Source organism: Panthera tigris, chromosome C2 (genome assembly GCF_018350195.1).
Source record: "Panthera tigris isolate Pti1 chromosome C2, P.tigris_Pti1_mat1.1, whole genome shotgun sequence".
Lineage (NCBI taxonomy): Eukaryota > Metazoa > Chordata > Mammalia > Carnivora > Felidae > Panthera > Panthera tigris.
In genome coordinates, this window is record NC_056668.1 from 86,668,111 (window position 1) to 86,691,495 (window position 23,385).

General features: G+C 38.3%; 1 protein-coding gene across 1 annotated transcript in view; it reads left to right on the top strand.

Moving 5' to 3' along the window:
* Positions 1–23,385, top strand: part of GNB4 (G protein subunit beta 4) — a 58,501-nt gene that overhangs the window by 19,499 nt on the left and 15,617 nt on the right. Inside the window, exons 2-6 of the mRNA XM_042956938.1 lie at positions 6,111–6,208; positions 15,992–16,030; positions 16,746–16,852; positions 19,825–19,888; positions 22,411–22,573. Of these exons, the coding sequence (XP_042812872.1) occupies positions 6,152–6,208; positions 15,992–16,030; positions 16,746–16,852; positions 19,825–19,888; positions 22,411–22,573 (430 nt within the window). The 5' untranslated portion in view covers positions 6,111–6,151. The remainder of the gene's footprint in view (positions 1–6,110; positions 6,209–15,991; positions 16,031–16,745; positions 16,853–19,824; positions 19,889–22,410; positions 22,574–23,385) is intronic.

Here is a 23,385-nt window from a genome sequence, read left to right on the forward strand (position 1 = left end):
AGTTTCTCCTTAGTTTGCTCTTTCTCAGAATAATCCTATGCCACATCCTTAGGCCATATTTGGGGTGGCATATTCTGCTAGCTTTCATTTGGTACAAACATCACAAGGACTCTGATTTTTGCCTCTTAGAAGCCTTTCCAACACAGTCCCTTGCCTTATAACTGCCCCTGCCTTTTCCATGATGACTGCTTAATCTTACCTGAAGTTGGCTGGGCATGAGTGAGGCTGAAGAATTTATATTTCCTGTGAAGAAATGGGGTTATGTATAGGCAGCTCTCTTTGAGAGTTCATAATGAGGACAGGAAAAGGAGTATGAGTGATAGTGAAATGTCAATCAAGGTGTTTTGTCTTTCTCTCCTCCCTCCCACCCCCCCCCCTTTTTTTTTTAAGGGAGAGACTTGGGCATGTTTAACCCTGATAGAAAGGATCCAATTGAAAGTGAAAGGTTACCCACAGGTGGTGGTTTGCTAGGTAAAAGTGAGGAATCACAACTTTACAATAAACTAAGCTGTTAACACCTAAATATACTGACTAATCTTAGCTTTCATTAAGTTCATTCTGATATAATATGAAGTCTGCAGTGTTACCTGGAAGTATTCCTGCCAGACACATTGAACTTGAGTATCATCTAGCGTGTAGCTCTAACTTCCAGTCGATTGGCAGGATAGAGGATGGAGAAACAAGTTCAACAATAACATAAGGAAGTAAACAGAATGTGAGTCACTGTATAGGACAGTGGCTCATTCTCTCCAGTAAGTCAGTATTCTAGGGGAAAAAAAAGAAAGCAGGTGGTGGATACTTTTAGATGGGAGAGACTTGAGATGTAGCCAAATGTACTACATAGTCCTTAATTGGATCCTATTTTGAATAAATCAGATGTAAGATAGTGGTGGAATAATTGGGGAGATTTGAAAATGGACTAGGTATTAGCTCCTAATTAATTACTATTAATTTTGGTAGATTGTTAAAGTTATTATGGTTAAATAGAAAAATGTCCTAATATTTTTGGAGATATATGCTGACGTATTTCAGAGTGGAACGTCTTGATGTTTGTAATACTTCAGCAAAAATAAGGTAAAGTAAATACAACAATATTAGCAACTTGTAAATCACGTGGTGGGTATTATGGGTGTCCATTATAACTAATATCTTTACCTTTTTCTGTGTTTGAAAATCATCCTAAAAGACTAAAACAACGGAGGAAAAATGAGAGCATGAATATTCTAGAAGAGAGCATCAGAAGTGTAACATTACTGAAAAGATGATAGATAGGATTTAAATCATAGGTGGAAGAATTGGACCAAATGACTGAAAAGTCAGTTGCTCTGTCTTAATAGAGGGGAAAGAGAATGTGATAAGTCAGTTATGTTTGTGTGGTTTTATATATTTAGTAGTAGAAAATTGAAAGAGTTCATGTCTGATGGCTTCTGCTTTCTCTGTGATGTAGAAGGCAGTCATCTGCAAGAGGGGGTATGAAAGGTCAAAAGCTTAAAGAGTTCAAAGGAACTGAAATAGTTGATGGTAAGAGTAGAAGTGATAAAAAGCTGCATAGGCTGTCGGATGGTTTTGAGGGCCTATTTGAGATGGGTAAAATGAATTTGTAGTGTCACTAATATGCCCTGTTTGACTTTTTCGATCAATGTTTGGTCACTTCAGTACTGGCTGAAAGAAAGTAAGTAGTTGGGTTTATGAAGGTTGTGATTTTTGTCTGTTGAGTATGACAGAATAAAAGGGTGGGGTGCTGGCACCAACCAACTAGGGTGCTGGCAAGATTGTTGATCAAGTGCTGGATCTGGAAACCAATCCGCATAAGGAGGAAAATGCAGTTTGCAAGTAGCGGATGAATAAGCTCTGGGGGTCTAATGCACAGCCTAGTGACTACAGTCAACTGCACTGTGTCGTATACTTCAAAGTTGCTAAGAGTCTCGATCTTACATGTTGTCTTTACAAAGAAGAGATGGTAATTGTGTGATAGGATAGTTAACTCCTTGGTAATCATATTGCAATGTAGAAATCACATTCTTTAAAACTTATACAGTAACTACATAATATTATATGTCAATATATCTCAAGAGGTACCACAAACTCACTGTGTTTCACACTGGACTCCTTATCTCTCTTATGAACTTCTCCTTCGGGGAGTCAAGGACTTCAAAGTGTCTGGGATTTTAAGTACTTGCAGGACGGTCAGTTAGCCTATTCCTGTTTCATGGATACTAGCTGACCACAGAGACTCCTTGGTCAGAGACCAAGGACCACCTTACAGCACAGCAAGTAGCATATCCTGGTGTTGGTTTGTGTTAATTTCCCCATGCTTTTCGGTTTCTATGAGGTTAACACAGGTGGGACTAGATGGATGCCACACATACAGTGGGGTTTGTGTCACAGCCCAGAAACACTGAGCTTGCGGAATTGACTGCTTTTACAGTTAAGTGGAAGCAAGCCTGCTGTGTCTTGGGGTTGAGGAGACATTGTGTCATCCCTCAAGGTTGCTCGCCCCGAATACATCCCTGAGAAATGGCCCAATTGAAAGTGACTAGGGCCTTATATTTTGGCTCACCCAGGAGAAATGTGTAGGGACGTTCAGGAACCATGGCCTCTCCCAAAAGTAACCCATCCACAGAGTGGTGGTGATGAGGGAACTGCTTTTTGTCATTCCTGTTCATGGTACCTCCATCCTTTTGGACACCCGGGCTGGAAAATCTCATTCATTTGGTACATACCATAGTCTGTTCTGAGTAGCCCTTGCCACATGCTACTAGCCTTGTTACCTGAAACTGGATTTGCCTTTTGATGAATGTTGAGCCAAAACACACAACCAAAGAACAGGAAAAGGAAGGTTTTACTTGTCATAAGTAAAGGAGAATACCTTTGTTTGTTTGTTTCTTCCCCAAAGCAGTGTCTCCCTGACTGACAAAATTGAGGACATTTTAAGCTGAGGGTGCGTACATATTCATGAAGGGGTTTAGGCAATGGGAAATACAGCATGGAGTTGGGGCAAATGTCATCTTAAGGTAACTAGGTCCAGGTCAAAGTCACAAGGAACAGTAGTGCTGACCTCTGCTTCTATCAGTTCTCTGGCTCCAGTTGGACTGATATCTGAGTGCTCAAAGGGGTGTAGATCTTGCAAAGTTAACTCTAGAATGTGGGTCAGGTCACCTGGCCTGATAGTGGCTGTTCTCACATTCTTTCCTGAGATGTCTGGGGGCCTCAAATGACTTTTTAAGAAAGCTATGTCTGTTGGTCTTTTTCTGGGGACCCCTAACTCTTTGTGTTTACAGTTGGAGATAAGCTCTTCTTTGAAGGGTCATTTGTGTGTGGGTGGCTTTGGGTGGAAAGGCAGTAGTGAGTGGGTAAAAAGTGGCTTTGAATACCCTGTAACTAATGAGATCTGTTAGAGCTCCTTGGTACTCCTTTTGAGTACATTAGCAACTCAGTAAGCAAGATTTACACCAATTTTACTTGCTTAGGAGTTTCTGGAACTCAGGAAATGAAGAAGCATCAGAACCAGAGTTTTTAGGATTTGGGGGCCAGGGATATCTTCGGTATGATCCAGCACGGGCAGTTAAGGTTGTGAATTTAAAGAACCTGTGAATGCTACTTACCTTCAGTTAGGCAGAATGATATTCCAGATTGGCTGTAATCCAGTCAGTCTGGTAGTCTCTGAGGAACATACTAAATTATTAAACAGTAGGACTTTGTCATGAAATGGTTAAGACTTACAAAGAAAGTTACCCAAATTTGCTGAAAATTTAGATAATGGAGAAGTATATTACAAAAGTAAATTGGAAATGGAATATTAGAAGGATGTCATCTCTTCTCAAATGTATTTACAGTTTAATGCCATTCCAGTCAATCCCAATAGATTACTTTGTTAGTTTGACAAAATAAACTTAAAATTAACTCTGAAAAATAAACAGATACTTATACTACAGTTGAAGTGAATGAAGGGTAGACACCAGAAACAAATTTTCTCTTATGGGAATCAGAGTCTCTCTTATGGGAGTTTGGGGTTGGGATAGTCTTTTGGGGCTCTAATTTTGACCTGAGGAAACACAAACTGGATCTTGCGCTTGGAGAAGCAGAAAAAAGTTATTTTGTAGAAAGAAGAAAAACAAAAATATGAAGAGAAAAAACAGGACAGGTAGAGAACACTATCAGTTTTCAGCTTCTAGTTTTGTGCTGAGGTAGTAATATTCTTGCCTTGTGGTTCTGTGATTCATCCTAAATACTTAGCTTAATAAATAAAGGAAAATTTTTTCTATTTCAAGTTAATTTACCGGAGGAGTGTCTTGCGTGCTAGGGATGTAGAGAAAAAATACAGCGAACAAGGTTCCTGCCTCAAAGGAGCTTTCATTCTACCACGAGGAAATGGACAACAAATAAGCAAATACATGCTGGGTGGCAGCGTTAAGTGATGTTATAGGATAAGGCGCGTACATATGTGCTGTCAGTAAAGAAAGATCCCTCTGAGGGGGTAACGTTTGAACAAAAATCCAAGAGCAAGCAATGAAAATACCAGGAATAAGAGCATTTCAGACCCAGGAAAGAGCAAATATAAAGACACTGAGGCTGGGGCCCCTGGGTGGCTCAGATCATGGTCTCATGGTTCATGAGTTGGAGCCCCACATCAGGGTCTTTCCTTACAGTGCAGAGCCTGCTTTGGATACTCTGTCTCCCTCTCTCTCTCTGCCCTCCACCCCCCTACCTCAAAAACAAACTTAAAAAAAACAAAAAGCAAAAAACACTGAGGCCAGATCCTAGTTATTGTGTTCAAAGGACGTCAAGAAATCTTCAGAGTGGCTGGAGCAGAGTGAGGGGATGGTGTGATTGATAAGGTCAGAGAGATGTGTGTGAGAGATTGTGTAGAGCTTTGTAGGTTAAGGTAGAGAGTTAGGTTTTCCTCAGAATGGGAATGGAAAACCATTGTAAGACTTAAAGCAGAAGAGAGACTTGTGGTTTTTTTTTTTTTTTTTAAGTTTATTTTGATTTTTTTAAAAAGTTTGTTTTGAGAGAGAATGGGGGAGGGGCAGAGAGAGGAGGATCCCAGGCAGGCTCTGCACTCTCAGAGCCTGATGTGGGGCTTGAACTCACAAACCATGAGATTATAACCTGAGCCGAAGTTGGATGCTTAACCTGCTGAGCCACCCAGGCACCCTGGGAGACTTGTGTTTTAAAGGATCACTTGGGGGGCACCTGGGTGGCTCAGTCAGTTAAGCGTCTGACTTCGGCTCAGGTCATGATCTCATGGTTCGTGAGTTCGAGCCTCTCATCTGGCTCTGTGCTGACAGCTGGGAGCCTTGAGCCTGCTTTGGATTCTCCTATCTCTGTCCCTCCCCCACTTGTGCTCTGTCTCTGTCTTTCATAAATAAATGTTAAAAAAAAAAAAAAAAAAAAAAGGATCACTAGGTTGCTGTATTTAGAATAGATTGGGAAGTGGTCATCCACAGTAGAAAGGAGACCAAATTAGATGGTGGTGGCCTAGACTGAGGTAGTCAAAGTGGAGGTAATCAGAGTTGGTCAGATCCTAAATATTCTTTTCTGAAGGAAGAACTGGCATGCTTTGCTGATGGATTACATATAGGGTGTGAAAGAAACAAGTTAAGGATGGCTCCCAGGTTTTTGGCTGAAACAGTTGGAAGGACTGAACTTTCATTTACGGAGACAGGGAAGACCTGGGGTAGAGTGGGGTTCAGCTTTGAAGTATGAACTTTGAGGTGCTGATTAGACATGTATGTGGGGATAACTATTGGTGCCCTCTGACGTATTGCAAAGTACTTCTCACTGGTCTGTATTCTAGTACTAATGATCTGTAATTTAGTCTTTTTATTTTTATAATTACCTTTTTTTTTTTTTTTTTTTAAGTTATTTATTTTGGGAGAGAGTGTGCATGCTCTAGCAGGGGAGGGGCAGAGAGAAAGGGAGAGAGAGAATCCCAAGAGGCTCTGTGCTAACAGTTCTGTCCCAGGAACCCCTGAGATCATGACCTGAGCTGAAATCAAGAGTCTGAGCTTAACCATCTGAGCCACCCAGGCACCCCTGAAAGTAGATTAATATGTAAATGGACAACTAAATCAGTCTCTGTCACTGTTTTTGTTTTGTTTTGACAGTTGCTTTCACTTGTTAATTTCTGAGCTAAACAAGTTAAAGGATGAGTGAACTGGAACAGTTGAGGCAGGAAGCTGAACAACTTCGGAATCAGATCCAGGTAAGAACAAAGTTTCTCGTTTTGAAATTTTAACACTTTTATTCAGTACCAGCAATGAATAAAATTTGTTCATTGTTTCATCAGTCTACATATATTAAATTTATAAGGCTTGAAATGGTCAATTTGTTTTTATCATACCTCTGAAGTATTCTATAAAAATTATTCCTGAAAAATATCTCTGTGGACCTAATGGCCTCTGTGTCCCTAAGAAGTTAATATTATATATGGAATTCCTGCTGAAAGGCAAACCTCATTCTCTTCTTAGTTACATACCTGGAATTGTAGTTTAATTTTTGATGCAATACGATGAGGCAGGTATTATCACATTGCAATTGTAATACACTAGAAAAATAGGAAACTCTAAAACATTACAGAAAAACATTAAAAATTATTAGTGGCATAATAAAGACATGTCTGTCATCTTTCACTCTTGGAAATCAACTCAAAACAGCAAAGATCTTAACAAATAAAGTTCCATCTTAAAACAAAATTAAAAGACACTTAGGATTTCACACCAAGAGTCAAACGGAGTGATGCATCAGGGTGTGAGAAGCCTCCAGAGAAAGGGTTTCTGCAAAGTGGGGAGCACTCCTCAGCAACAACACCAGTAATCCTCTTGGGAACAGTGGAAACAGATGTTTCCTGGACAGAGGGGTATCAAGGAGCAGAGATAAACGATGGCGTGTCTATATTCCTTCATGTTTAGGAAGCCTCTTAGTGAGCAGGGTGGAGGAAAGAGACTGAGCTGTAGCCTGGTGCTGCCTACTTTTTGCAGGGAAAGCAAAGGCTGAAACAGATGAAGAACTTCAGCGGGAAGTGAGGAGAATCCCTAATAACTTGGAACACTGCTGACTGCTCCCCTCCACCCTGCTGCCCCTGCTCTGAACCTTTTGCAATGGCTGTTTCAGAAGAAGTCTTCTGGTTTGAAAGTGAAGAGTAAGAAGAAAGGAACAGGCACAGGATCTATAGAAGGATATTAACAAGAGAAGAGAGGAAAGGAGCAGGAAAAACAGGGGTGGCTGAAGAACATGCGCCAAGAAAACATTGTTTCTGATTGGATTGAAATTATAACCAAATGTTAATGCCAGGAATTCAAGGAAGTGAATTTGGATGTGAATAAGAACTCTGAGTTTGATAGTGTAGATGTTTGAATAAAGCTGTCCAAACAAAGAAGGGATGTATTTTGCCTGTGATGATGAACGAAGGCTTTATAGAATAATCTGTAAATTAGATGATGTTGCCAACACCAGAATGAATTCTCAGTGATCTCTACTTGGTATGACTTGTTCCACATGCTGAACAGGACTGACTCCTTGGCTAAGCACATGGTCACATGACCAACCATGTCATTTAAAAAATTCTATTCTCTGTATATGAACTTGGCTTTTTTTTTTTTTTTTTTTTTTAAATGTAAGGGAGATCATATGGTATTTGTTTTTTGTCTGACTTGTTTCACTTAGCATAATGCCGACAGGGTCTACTCATGTTGGAAATGGCAAGATCGATCTCTCTCTCTCTCTCTCTCTCTCTCTCTGTCTCTCTAAGTAAGCTTCAGTCCCAGTGCAGAGCCCAACACAGGGCTTGAACTCCTGACCCTGAGACCAAGAGTCTGATGCTTCACTGATTGAGCGCCCCAGGCGCCCAAGATTTTTTTTTTTTTTATGGCTGAATACTATTTCTGTGCATGTGTACATAGATTTTCTTTATTTACTCTTTTATTGATGGACACTTAGGTTGTTTCCATGTCATAGCTATGTAAATAGTGCTGCACTGAACATGGGTGTGTATATATCTTTTTGAGTTAGTATTTTTGTTCTGATAAACACCAGAAGTTGAATTGCTGGATCATATGGTAATTTTATTTTTAATTTTGTTGAGGAACCTCCCTATTGTTTTCCATAGTGGCTGCACCAATTCACATTCCCATCAGCTGTGCACAAGGGTTCCCTTTTCTCCGTATCCTTGCCAACGCTTGTTATTTCTTGTCTTTTTGATACTTGCCATTCTAACAGGTGTGAGGTAATATTTCATGGGGGTTTTGATTTGCATTTCCATGATTTTAGTTATGTTGAGCACCTTTTTGTGTGTCTTTTGGCCATCTTGTATGTCTTCTCTGGAAAAACGTCTATCCAGGTCAGCTGCCCCCCCCCCCTTTTTTTTTTTTTTAAGATCATTTATTGTCAAGTTAGCTAACATCCGTGTATAATATACAGTGTGCTCTTGGCTTCTGGGAGTAGATTCCCATGATTCATAGCTTACATACAATACCCAGTGCTCGTCCCAACAAGTGCCCTCCTCAGTGTCCATAACCCATTTTCCCCTCTTCTCTGTTCATCCCCCATTACCTTCAGTTTGTTCTCTGTGTTTAAGAGTCTCTTATAGTTTGCCTCCCTCTCTGTTTGAAGCTATTTTTTCCCCTTCCCATTCCCCATGGTCTTCTGTTAAGTTTCTCAAATTCCACATATGAGTGAAAACATATAATATTTGTATTTCTCTTATTTCACTTAGCATAATACCCTCCAGTTCCATCCACGTTGTCGTGAATCTCTGCCCATTTTTTGATCAGATTGTGTTTTTTTGGTGTTGAGTTATATCAATTCTTTATATAGTTTGGACATTAACCCCTTATGGGACAGATCATTTGCAAATATCTTCTCTTATTTAGTAGGTTGCCTTACTGTTTTGTTGATGGTTTCTTTTACTGTGCAAAAGCTTTTTATTTTAGTGTAGTTACAACAGTTTATTTTGCTTTTGTTTCCCTTGCCTGAGGAGACCTATTCAAAAATATGTTGCTAAGGTTTTTTGTTAGAGAGAGAGAGAGAGAAAGACACAGAGAGAGAGACACACATACAGAGCACGAGGTGGGGAGGGGAAGAGACAGGGAGACACAGAATCTGAAGCAGGCCCCAGGCTCTGAGCTGTCAGCACACAGCCATACATGGGGCTCAGACTCACCGCAAGACCATGACCTGAGCCAAAGTTGAGTGCTTAACCAACTGAACCACCCAGGAACCCATGATTATTCTTTTGTTTTTTTTTTTTTTTTAAGGTGTTTTATGTTTTATGGTTTCAGGTCTCACGTTTAGGTCTTTACTCCATTTTGAGTTTATTTTTGTTTGTGGTGTAAAGTGTCCAGTTTCATTCTTTTGCATGTAAATGTCCAGTTTTCCTAACCTCATTTATTTAAGGACTGTCACCCCTCCCCCCCCCCCCCTCCATTGCATCCTTTGTCATAGACTAATTGGCCGTATAAACATACATTTATTTCAGGGCTCTGTCCTGTTCTGTTGATCTGTGTGTCTATTGTTGTGTCAGTACCATACTGTTTTGATCACTGTGACTTAGTAGTATGGTTTGAAATCTGGAATTGTGATACCTCCAGCTTTGTTCTTTCTCAGATTGGCTATTCAGCTTTGGCTATTCAGGGTCTTTTGTGGTTCCATACAGATTTTAGGATAATTTGTTCTGGTTCTGTGAAAAATGCTATTAGTGTTTGCCTGGGGATTGCATTGAATCTATAGATCGCTTTGGGTAGTATGGGCATTTTAACAGTATTCTTTCAATCCATGGGCATGGTATATTTTTCCATTTTTTTAAATTGGATTGTTTTGCTTTTGAGTTGTCCAAGTTCTTTGTTTTGGATCTTAACCCCTTATCAGATACAGGATTTACAAATATTCTCTCCCTTCCAGTAGGTTGCTTTTTCATTTTATTGATGGTTTCCTTTGCTGTGCAGAAGCTTTTTGGTTTGATATAGACCCACTTGTTTATTTTTGCTTTTGTTGTCATTGCTTTGGGTGTCCAATCCAAAAAATCATCACCAAGACAGATGTCAAGGAGCTTACCACCTGTGTTTTCTTCTAGGGCTTTTATGGTTTCAGGTATTCAAGTGTTTAATCCGTCTTTATTTTTGTGTATGGTGTAAGATAGTGGTACAGTTTCATTCTTCTGCTTGTGGCTCTCCAGTTTTTCCAACACTGTTGAAGAGACCATCTTTCCCCTGTTGTCATAAATTGACCACATATGCATGGGTATATTCCTGGTTTCTCTGTTCTATTGATCCATATGTTAATTTTTATGCCAGTACCATACTGTTTGGTTACTGTGGCTTTGTAATGTAATTTGAAATCAGAGAGCACGATGCCTCCAGTTTTGTTCTTTTGTCTCAAGTTTTCTTTGAAACCACAAAAGACTGTAAATAGCCATACAGATTTTAGGATTATTTGTATTTTTGTGGAAAATGTATTTTGTGGAATTTTGATAGGGATTGCATTGCATCTATAGCTTGTTTTGAGTAGTATGGGCATTTTAACAATATTCCTTCAATCCACTAGAATAGAATGGCTTTCCATTGATTTGTGTCTTTAGTTTCTTTCATTTTTTTCCATTTTCAATACACAGGTCTTTCACCTCCTTGGTTAAATTTATCCCTAGGTATTTTATTCCTTTTGATGCAGTTGTAAGTGGGATTGTTCCCTTGATATCATTCTGACAGTTAATTATATGTGTATAGGAACACAATAGATTCTTGTATGTTTTGTATGTCTTGCAGCTTTACTGAATTTATTTCTAATGGTTTATTAGTAAAGTCTTTAGGGTTTCCTATATATAATATCATATCATCTGCAGATAGTGACAGCTTTATTTCTTCCTTTCCAATTTGGATGCCTTTATTTCCTTTTTCTTGCCTCATTGCTCCGGCAAGGACTTCCAGTAACATTAAAGTGGGAAGTGTGGGCATCCTTGTCTTGTTCCTGATGTCAGAGGAAAAGCTTTCAGCTTTTCATTGTTGAGTATGATGTTATCAGCTTGTCCTTTATGACCTTTATTATGTTGAGGTACACTTCCTTTATACCCACCTTTGTTGAGGTTTTTTATCATAAATGGATGGTGCATTTTGTCAAATGCCTTTTCTTCATCTACTGAGATGATCATACAGTTTTTATCTTTCATTTTTTTAATGTACTATGTCACATTGATTTGTGGATGTTGAGCCATCCTTGCATCCCTGATATAAGTCCGACTTGATTATGGTGTGTGATTGCTTTAATGTATTGTTGAATTTGGTTTGCTAATATTTTATTGAGGTTTTACATCTGTGTTTATCAGAGATAGTGACCTGTAATTTTCTTGTGGTGTCCTTGTCTGGAATGATTGGCCAGGCACATGGTCACATGTTGATCTCACTTAATCCTCATAGCAACCCTGTGAGGTAGATGGTGTTGCTTTGTTTCACAGTTGAGGAAACTGATCCTCAGTGAGATTAAATAACTTGCCAAGGTAACATAACTGCTCATCCAGATTTTTTTGAAGTCCAGATTCAGGATTCAGCTCAGGTATATTTTGGTGCCAGAGCCTGTGCCCCAACACCACTGCTGCACTGCCTCCCAGCTCTGCAGTCTGTACCAATATCCTGCTCTACATCCTGTGTTGTAGCCATATATTTCTGGTGGCCAGTTTCTGAACATGCATTGCTCTTTCCCAGTTTATCACTCTTTTACAAGTTGTTTCCTTTGCCTAGAATTATGCTATCTTTGCTCCAGTTTTGCTCCTATGACTCCAGTTCATTGAGTCCCCATCATCTGAAGACTCACCAGAGTCCTCCAGTTGGATTTATTCTCCCACTTATTGGAAGGCCTCATGGCGTGGTGGAAAGTGCGTGGGCTTCAGATTTTAATTATTCTGTGGCCTTGAGCAAGTTTAACTTCTTTGATGCTTGGTAGCTTTGCTGTAAAGCAAAGGTTGGTGGAGACGATTAAATGGAATGACATGCAGGGCGCCTGGGTGGCTCAGTCGGTTAAGCATCCGACTTCACCTCAGGTCACCATCTCGCGGTCCGTGGGTTCGAGCCCCGCGTCGGGCTCTGGGCTGATGGCTCAGAGCCTGGAGCCTGCTTCCGATTCTGTGTCTCCCTCTCTCTCTGCCCCTCCCCCATTCATGCTCTGTCTCTCTCGGTCTCAAAAATAAATAAAAAAACGTTAAAAAATTTAATAAATGGAATGACATGGAAAGAACTTACTAATAAGCGGGAAGACCTTACTCCTGTAGCACTTTGGACTTGTGTTATAGGGCTGATCACAGCTGGCCTTGTTTTATATAGCTCCTTGTGCACATTTGCCTCTGCTACTTGTACTTGGCTGGAGAATTCTGTGCCTTAATCCCCTTCATATCTCACCAGCCTCCCAAACACAATTGCATGGGTGCAGGTGCTCACTGAATCATCTCCTGTGATTTCAAGTTAACCACATGTATGTAAAGTGACAAAATCATGACATGTTATATTTAAAGACCTTCCCTCTTGCTTTCCCCCTCACTTCTAGAAATATTAGCTAACAGTATACTTAAGTATGGTATAAACACATGACACAATAGAAATGTATGCAATTTTATGCAATGTGATTTATTTTAAATTAAAAACCGATTAAAAAACAGAAAAACAGATTTTTCCTTTGTTACTTGGAGTGGGAAATATATCGCTTTTCTCTTGTACAAAGATGTCTTGTATTACGGTAGACAATATGAATTTCAGCCTTTATTTGGAATAATTTTATATTCAGTTTTATAATGGATAAGTGTTCATAAGAGTAAGTTCTCTGAATGTGAATAGAGTCTTTGCGTGATTGGCAAGTAACTGTTATTTGTAGTATGCTTATATTCCAGCGTCTTGATTTTTACTGATTTGCACTATTTAGTAATTTTCATGTGCAGTTTAATTGTGCTGTTAATATTACAAGCCCTGTAGGAGGGCCAGGATTTTTTGTTTTGTCTGCTGCTGTAACTGTGGTGCCCAGAATAGTACCTGACACAATGTTCAATGGATTTTTTTTTACTGAATGACTGAATTAAGAAAGACGACCTAAGCAAGGATTTTCATAAAGCTTAAAATTAGAGGACCCTGTTTTTAGAATATAGTCTTGTACTTTACCATTTTTGGAACGTGGCTCAGGCCATCACTATCCTTTCTGGAAATTCTTTTCATTGTCGGAAAATGGACTAAATTATTCCTTGCCAAATGAAGTTTCTCAGCCTACAATTTGACTACGAATGAGAGAATCAAATCATGTGTTTGTGTAACTGCTTAAGAACATCCTTACATAGAGATATTCTAAGTGTTCTAAATAGGTTGAAAGGGCAGCTAAAAGGATCCTGTGTTCCATCTGGTCTTTGCTGCAAGCAGAGGCAGGCATTTTCCCCTTGGCTGACTGGAACGAGTTGTCCATTTGGGGCATTTATTCAGCAAATACCATGTGCTGCCTCTTTGCACAGGAGTCGACTAAGCTCAGTAGGGAAAAGCAGTTGAAAGAGGATACTACCCTAATTTTTGAGAGGAAAAAACAGTTTCAAGTCTAGTAGGAAGAATTGTGCTTCTGATTTTCCCATGTATATGAATCCTCTAAATTTGTTGGGAAACTCCTTTGAAAACATTTTGTTGCTTAGTAAATGTTATTTTGTCATATTGATTCCTGTTTCACCATCTTCTTTTTGATAATTTCCTTCAGATTTAAGGTCATTTTGAAATGCCATCATATAATGCTTAAGCATAAACATCTGCTTACATAGAAGGGCCTTGCTATTAATATAAAAATATAGATGTGACTCAGTATCAGCTGTTCCTTATTAACATAAATTATTTTCTATCTTCATATTGGAGCTAAAATATTTTATTCCTAATTGCAAGTATGCTGTATATAGATACTAAGCATTTTAAAGATGTGTTGTAGACATTAAAAAATACTTCTGAAATGACCTGGGTTATGCTATAAATATCCTTCCCATCACCTCAACTTCTAAATGCCAGAACAAACCAAAAGGGAACCCTGAACCTTTTTGCTGAAGCTTAGTAATAAATATAACTCAGGATACTATGGGCTTATTAAACCAACCTAGTTCATTTTTACTCATGGGGATACAATTTAAAATCTTTTAATCATAAACCAAAAGTATATTTGTGCAATGGAATAGAATTGAGAGTCCTTAAATGAACCCATTTATCTAGGGCCGATTGATTTTCAACGAGGATAACAAGGCCATTTGAGAGAGAAAGAATAGTCTTTCCAACAGATGGTGCTGGAACAACTGGGTATCCACATGCAGAAGAATGAATTTGGACTCCTACCTCAAACCATTTACAAAAATTAACTGAAAATGGTACCTAAATATAAACGCTAAAAGTATAAAATTCTTAGAACTAAGCATAGCTGTTAATCTTTGTGACCTGGGATTAGGCAATAGTTTAAATTTTAATGTTTTTGTTATTTATTTTGAGACAGAAAGCGAGCGTGCATGAGTGGAGGAGGGGCAGAGAGGGAGACACAGAATCTGAAGCAGGCTCCAGGCTTTCAGCCGTCAGCACAGAGCCTGATGCAGGGCTTGAACTCACAAACCGTGAGGTCATGACCTGAGCCAAAGTCAGACGTTTAACCAACTGAGCCACTCAGGTGCCCCTGGCAGCAGTTGAATATGACACTGAAAGCCTAAGCAATGGAAGAAATCGATAAATCAGACTTCATGAAAATGAAAAACTTGTATGTAAGGACAGTAATGAAGAAAATGAAAAGACAGTCTACAGAATGTGAGAATAATTTATAGTATAGAATACTATATCAGATCTAGGATTTGCAACTATTCTACAGAATAAAGGTCTAGTACCCAGAATGTATATAAAGAACTCCTACAACTCAACAATAACATAATTGAAAAATGGGCAAAGAGAGGACGCCTGGGTGGCTCAGTCGGTTAAACGTCTGACTTCGGCTCAGGTCATGATCTCGCGGTTTGTGGGTTTGAGCCTCGTGTCGGGCTCTGTGCTGACAGCTTGGAGCCTGGAGCCTGCTTCACATTCTGTGTCTCCCTCTCTCTCTGCCCCTCCCCTGCTCACGCTCTGACTCTGTCTTTCAATAATAAATAAACGTTAAAAAATTAAAAAAAAAAAAAAGGGCAAAGGATTTGAATAGACATTTCTCCAAAGATCTACAAACGGCCAATAAGCATATGTGCAGATGCTCAACCATTACTAATCATTAGGGAAATGCAAATAAAAACTATAGTAAGATACTACTACTTCACAACCATGAAAATGTCTATAATAATAAAGAGAACAGTATTGGTGAGGATGTGAAGAAATTGGAAAGCTCCTAATACATTCCTGGTTGGAATGTAAAATGGTACAGCTGCTGTGATAAAAACAGTTTGACATTTGATTAAAAAATTAGAGTTAGCGTATCACCTGCCATTCCTAGGTATATACCCAGAAGAATTGAAAATGTGTACACACAACTTGTATGTGAATGTCCACAGCATCGTTATTCATTAAAAACCAAAAAATGGAAACGTAAATGTCCATCAGTTAATGGATAAACAGTAGGATAAATCCATACAGTGGAATATTACTCAGCCATAAAAAGAAATGAAGTACTGATGCACCACAATATGGAGGTACCCTGAAAACCTACATTAAGTGAAAGAAGCCAGACAAAAGGTTATATTCTAGGATTCCATTTATATGAAATGTCTAGAATAGGCAGTCCATAGAGATAGAAAGTAAACTAGTGATTATCAAGGAATGAGGGAATTGGGAAGCACAGGGTTTTTTTGTTTTAATGATAAATGTTCTGGAATTGATGGTGGCAGTTGCACAACATTGTGAATGTACTGACCACTGAATTTTAAGATTATGTGGTACAGTAAAAAGTATATTTGTAAGTCTACATTTTCAATGAAAAATAGCATTTTAAATCCTATTCAGAGATTTCTATGTTTAAATGTATTATAATCATCTTTCAGGATGCCAGGAAAGCATGTAATGATGCAACACTTATTCAGGTAAAGTTACTTTTTTTCTTCATTTTAGTAATTCACATGAAATAGCTTAACACTGATACAAATGACATGTAGATGGTATTTATGAGTATTTAATTGAAAAAAAGGAGATCTCTATTTAAAAACACTTTGTAATTTGTCAGATGCTATATATATGCTTTTTAAAGCATACTTGTTAAAATAGAAGACTGTGGAAAAATAAATACTATTAAAAACCTGTAGATTCATATGTATTTTTTAGGTTAGCTTCTGACTCGTTTTGATATGCCCTGATTAACTTTTTTTTTTTTTTTTTTTTTTTTTTTTTTTTTTTTACATAAACTCTTAGGAAGGTTTCATTAGCTTAACTAATACTGATAATTTTTATTAAGGAAATGTATGCTAAAGCTTGCTTTCCTATAGACAGTTAAAATTATACATGTTTCATTTGATCATTTATTTGATTTTTATTGTTTTTTTTACTAAAGTTGGGAGGTATGTCTATTCTTTTTAAAAGTTGATAGTCTGTAGTAGATATTCTCACTGGAAGGTGTGCCAATAGGATAATTTCAAATCATACTTTTTCTTGAATTTACTGATCCTATATCTATAATGAATTGAATTATTTAAACTACCTTCAGTTGCTGTCAGTTTGTTTTATGTCTTATGCCTATTGTTTCTATCTTATTTTCTGAGCTACATCTAAGGTAGAGAATAACATTCTTGGTGCTTTCTAAAGATCACATCAAATATGGATTCCGTGGGTCGAATACAGATGCGAACGAGACGTACGCTGAGGGGTCACCTAGCTAAAATCTATGCGATGCATTGGGGATACGATTCAAGGTTTGTACCTGGCATCATCCAACTATTGGAATTATTTTCATTAAGATTCCTCATTTGCATTTTCTTTGTTTTAAAACAAGCAATATTATGAGGTGTTTATAGAAAATGCTTCAAATATGAACATTTGGCTTTTACTAAAAATCATTCATTGGCACTTTAAATGTTTTGAAGCCTTTAATATGGAAAATAAGTTTACCTCTGAAAAATATTCTTTATCAGATGATCCATGTAAAATGGTTAGGATTTCTTTTCTTTGCAGTGTATTATTATTACTGTTTTTCTTAATGTGCCAAAGGCAGCTTCATTGTATATTGATCTTAATTTCAGTTAATAGGTAATATTTGAATATTATTGCTATGTACAAGTTACTGTATATTGCTATAATTACTACCTAAAAATCACAAAAGATGGAATTACATAACACAAGTACACTCATACATCTTCTGTTTCCCTAACCCCAGTATGCAAGTGCATGTGTATGTGTGCACACATACATGGCTGCTGTCTGGTTTGCATTGGATGGTTGGTCATAGGCTTACAGAGTAACTACAATTGCAGATCGGCCTGCTGCCATAGTGGTTGACTTGTTTCTTTGATTTGATTAATCTCATTGGGAAAAGTCCCAACTAAAAAATTATTTTCTTAAGTTTACTTATTTTGAGAGAGCGTGCGTGAGCAGAGGAGGGGCAGAGAGAGAGGGAGAGAGCGAATCCCAAGCAGGCTCCGTGCTGTTAGTGTGAGCCTGATGCAGGGCTGGATCTCACAAACCATGGGATCATGACCTGAGCTGAAATCAAGAGTTAGGCGCTTAGCTAACTGAGCCACCCAGGTGCCCCAAGAAATTATTTTTTAATAGAAGCTGCACATTTATGCTTTCCCAGGAGAAACTAAAAAGGTTGTGCCTACTTCAGGTGTCTTCCTGTTTCTTGGCATATCTCAGTGTAAATGGGATACTTGGGTACAGTAGTATATTTATTATTATTTTTTTAATGTTTTTATTTTTGAGACAGAGACAGAGCATGAGCAGGGGAGGGGCAGAGAGAGAGGGAGACACAGAATCCGAAGCAGGCTCCAGGATCAGAGCTGCCAGCACAGAGCCCGATGTGGGGCTCAAACCCACGGACTGTGAGATCATGACCCAAGCCGAAGTCAGACACCCAACTGACTGAGCCACCCAGGCGCCCCTGGGTACAGTATTATAGAAATGTGCCTCCTATGGGGTGACTGCATGACTCAGTTGGTTAAACAATCACCTCTCTGTTCCAGCCCAGGTCGTGATCTCAGAGTCGTGAGATGAAGCCGCACATCAGGCTCTGGGCTCTGTGCTGAGTGTGGAGCCTGCTTAAGATTCTCTGTGTCTCTGTCACTCTGTGTCTCTGTCACTCTGTCACTCTCTCTAAAAAAAAAAAAATGCCTCCTAGGAGGGGGAAAAATAATGGACAGGTGGCATAAAGTTAGGCCAAATGTTTTACCGTTTTTCTTAAAGAAGTTTAAGATAAAAAAAAAAAAGTCTGCCCATTGCTGCAGCGAACTTTTTACTCAAAATATAATCACTTGAAATAATTACTTGAATAATTACTTTCCTCAGAATTTCTCAAGACTATTACTCTTCATAGAAAAACATCAAGGAAACTGTCTTTATCAGTTCATCACTTAATAGTTCTTCTCACCACGATGCTGATGATGCCAATTGATTTTTTTTTTTTTTTTAAGTTTATTTAGAGAGAGAGAAAAATGAGAATGAATCCCAAGCAGGTTCCCTGCTGTCAGTGCAGAGCCTGATGCAGGGCTCAATGTCACAAACCATGAGATCATGACCAGAGCTGAAATCAAGAGTTGGACGCTTAACCTTCTGAGCCATCCAGGTGCTCCAGATGCCAATTGATTTTTACAGAATCTATTTCTGGTTTTGTCTTGCGTCCTAAAGTTAGATCTTCCCTTTCATAAAGAATTTGCTGCAGTTGCTACATAAAATCCTGCTAATGTTATATACCTGTGGGGAAGGAGGGATCTGGGTGGGTTGGTGACAGGGATAGGAAGGTGACTTTTTGTCACTGGATATTTTTTTTTTTTTTTGTACCTTTTAAATTTTATACCATAGTGAAAAATTTCCAAAGGAAAACAAGAAGTTCAATAACTAATAGTTACTTAGAGTTCTTATTTAGCCAGCAAACAAAGCCTTCTGCAGTTGAAGCCCAGTCTGCTTTTCTCACCTGTTACACCCATTTCTCACACACTCTCTGCAACTGGAAAATTCACAGTTCTTGAAACACTGTATTTTTCTACCTTTTGTCATTGAACAGCCTCCTCACAGAATATAGACTTTTCTCTGCCTTTAGCTCTCAGAATTCCATTTTTCATCGTGCATTCTTTTTAGCAAGACTACTTGATTAACTCAACCAGCACTTATTTGGCCCTCTTCTGTTTTTCTGTGGTGTTGATTATATACCACCCCTCTGACAATTTTCACTTAATTTCTTGTGAACTTGTGTGAGTATCTTCTTCTCTGCTAGATGCTAGAGACCTCAAGGGTGGGTGGCATATCCTGTACCACACCTGTAATTCTGCGTTGCATTCACAGGCTCTCAGTTGAGATTTTTATATGAAGTGAAATATGGTTGTTAGGCTTATATCTACTCTGTTGTCTTTAGATTTAAGTCCGTAAATAATCAGTAAGCTAATATCTTCAGAAACTTGAATAGGAACTAGAATGTTGCAATAAAAAAGTTGAATCATTAAAAAAAAAGTTTAATCGTAACCAGAGACATTTTTAAAATGTTTAAATTTTACTCAATTGTATTTATTGAAAACTTTGGCATGCAGAATAAATTTGAGAGGATATTTTCTGGTATCAAGTTTTTAACTAGAAAAATTGTATTTTTCTTTTCTGAAGTGTTCTACATTAATGCAGTGCATGACTAAACTATTTTTTTCTTCTAAGTGTCAAATTATTTTTGTGTTTGTTCCTATAGGTTACTCGTCAGTGCTTCTCAAGATGGAAAATTAATTATTTGGGATAGCTATACAACAAATAAGGTAGGATTTCTTAAGAGAGTGATTAAATAACCTTTTATTTGGCTTGGTGTCCAACAGTTTTTTCCTTTATTTGTTACTTCAGACTTTAATTTCCTTCAAAGATAAATTTATTTTCTCTATTTTAATCTAGTTCCTCTCTTTGGGCTTAGTGTTTGTTTTTAATATTAAGCCCTTTTATGTTCCCAAGGACAGCCGCAGGAATATTGTTCAGTGTGTTTTACTTGAGTCTCATATTTTGTATTTGAATATTAGAAAAGAGTGTGCATCAGTTTTAAATATAAGTGATTTTTTATTTTATTTCTTAAGTTTTATTTATTTCAGTAATTTCTACACCCAATGTGGGGCTCGAATTCATGACCTCGAGATCAAAAGTTGGATGCTCTTAAAAAATAAATAAGTAGGGGCGCCTGGGTGGCTCAGTCGGTTGGGCGTCCTACTTCGGCTCAGGTCATGATCTCACGGTCCTCGAGTTCGAGCCCCGCGTCGGGCTCTGGGCTGATGGCTCAGAGCCTGGAGCCTGCTTCCGATTCTGTGTCTCCCTCTCTCTCTGCCCCTCCCCCATTCATGCTGTGTCTCTCTCTGTCTCAAAAATAAATGTTAAAAAAAAAAAATTAAAAAAAAATAAGTAAATAATAGTTACATGCTCTTCTGACTTAGCCAGCCAGGTGCCCCTGTAAATGATTTTTTTTTTTTTTTTTTAATTCCCATTTCCTAATGTGGCAATGACCTGAGATTTTTGTTTCTAGGTGTGGGTGTGCCAGAATGCTACTGTGAACCCTTTCTTTGGTACTCTAGGCACTGATTTTTGTATCTGGAGTGCTCAGAAGATGCAGTAGATTAGAGGTAGATTACAACTTCTAGATTACAACTTCTTCCCATCTTTTGGCAGACCCCAGGGGGTCTTGCTGTTGTGTCCATTGGAAGGAATCCTTGATGAAAAAGTGTGGAGTGGTAGGGGAAAAGCTTCAGGAAAACTTACATCAAATACCTGTTAGATTCTATATATACTTATATCACTATTTTTACTAAAGTTTTAAAAGTACAGTTTTGTGAAGCAAACAGCTTCAGTCTGGTTGAGATTTTAAAGCTAGCAAGACAGATTTGTAACAGTTTTTCTATATTAATCAACCCATCCAGCATGTCTTTCAACTATATTTTCCTAGAACAAAAATAGAGTTTTAAAGATATTTTAGATTTAAATAAGAACATAATAGTAATAATACAATGTGTTGATTCTCTGGACTATTTAGCCTTGCTATTCCCATATACACTAAATTTTGCCACCTACTTGGAAATAATTGGTATTGGGTAACAAGGCACCAGAATGGTGTGGGCAGATCAGTGCAAACTATTACCATTTTTTGAATTTGAGCACAGAGTATATCCTATTATTAGAAGGACATAACTGCCATCTTTTCATGGAAGAACCATTTTAATTGCTTCTGAGACTTGTGTCGTTCAGTGCTATAGTGGAGGAAATTCCTCTTTTGGGTGTTACTGCCAAAACAAAGAATTTTATTCTTTTTTTTTTTTTTAAATAATTTTTGAAGTTTATTTATTTTGAGAGAGAGAGAGAGAGAGAGTGGTGGAGGGGCAGAAAGAGAAGGAAGGAGAGAGAAAGGACATGAGAGAGAATCCCAAGCAGGCTAGCTGCTGTCAGTGCAGAGCCAGATGTGGGGCTCGATCTCAGGAACCGTGAGATCATGACCTGAGCCGAAACCAATAGTCAGACGCTTAACCGACTGAGCCACCCAGGCGCCCCAGAATTTTATTCTTTAACATTTTGCATTTAAATTTTGAATGGGTAGATTGACATTGAAACATCCTGTGTCCTTCTTTTAAAATAATAATTTTTTAATGTTTATTTGTTAATTAATTTATTGAGAGAGAGAGAGAGAGAGAGAGAGAGAGTGTGTGAGTGTGTGTGCATGAGATTAGGGGAGGGTCAGAGAGAGAATCCCAAGCAGGCTCCGTGCTGTCAGTGCAGACCCCACCACAGGGCTCTATCTCATGAACCGTGAGATCATGACCTGAGCCGAAATCAAGAGTTGGACCCTTAGTGACTGAGCCACCCAGGTACCCCAAGAGAATTTCTGATGAGAACACTTAAATCTGAATGAATTGAGGTTAATACAGAAAAAAATAGGTATTTTAGTATGTATTAGTATTTTTCATTGTTCACTTAAACCATTGCATTTTTAATTCAGTTTATTTTTATTTATTTATTTATTTTAGAGCAGGCGTTGAGTGGGGGAGGTACAAAGGGAGAGTGAGAGAGAATCTCAGGCTCCGTGCTCAGCATGGAACCAGATGGAGGGCTTGATTCCATGATGCTGAGGTCATGGCCTGAGCCGAAATCAAGAGCCAGATGCTTAACCATGCTAAGCCACCCAGGTGCCCCTCGGCTTATTTTTAGATGCATTTAATTTTTAGTAATATTTGCTTCATTGTAAATAGGTTTGAAAAGTGGACTGTTTTTGTAATCTTGGTAACAGTTTTTGTGTGTTATATTTGTTGTACAGATGCACGCTATTCCTCTGAGGTCCTCCTGGGTGATGACCTGTGCCTATGCCCCCTCTGGTAATTATGTTGCATGTGGAGGACTGGACAACATCTGCTCTATATATAACTTAAAAACCAGAGAGGGAAACGTGAGAGTGAGCCGAGAGTTACCAGGTCACACAGGTGAGCTTCACTAAGTAGTGTCCTTTCCTTCCAAGTAGGAGGACTCCTAAAGAATGAGCCAAACCGATCAAGGGGAATGAGTGACAGATTGTGCTCGGCTGCTGAAGGTTGAGTGTCAATCAAGTGAGAGTAGAAATTACTATGAATCAGGAACACACATACTTTATACTTATACAAATGATGACCATAACTTTAATAAAAACATAAAAAGAAAGCAAAATAATTTTGTTTTCTCTACAACCATCTAACAATGATGGGATTTTGGCTACTGTACTTAGTTATGTAACTGGAAGTATGTATTAGATACACAGTGTAAAACACTTAAAAATGTGATAATGCATTGCTTTTTTTGCCAATATGTACACCCTAGTGTGTATACAGTAGTGTATAGCATTTGCTTAGTGATGTTAATAAGGAATTTATTTCCACTCACCAGGTTTCTGCCTCTCTGAATCCTTGACCGTGTTTTTTTTTACAAAAATCTCTAATGTCATTTTTCTGCCATTTCCATATTTGAAATACTGGTGAATTCTGAGCATTCACATGACCCACTCTCCCCCCCCATGTAAGCCTTCCCTGAGGTGGGTCTAATTTCTCACAGTGTTGTTGAAGGATTTCTCTATGTACTCAGCCCAGTCTGTCATAGATGATAGATATTTGTGTAAAGGAATCTCTCAGGTAATTCTAGTAGACAGAAGGGACTCTTGCCTTAATTATAATTCTCAGAGTGTCCAATAAGATGCCATTGACATAGTAAATATCAGAGCTTTTGATACAATTTAGTTGCAGACAGCATAGAACTTGAAGTAACT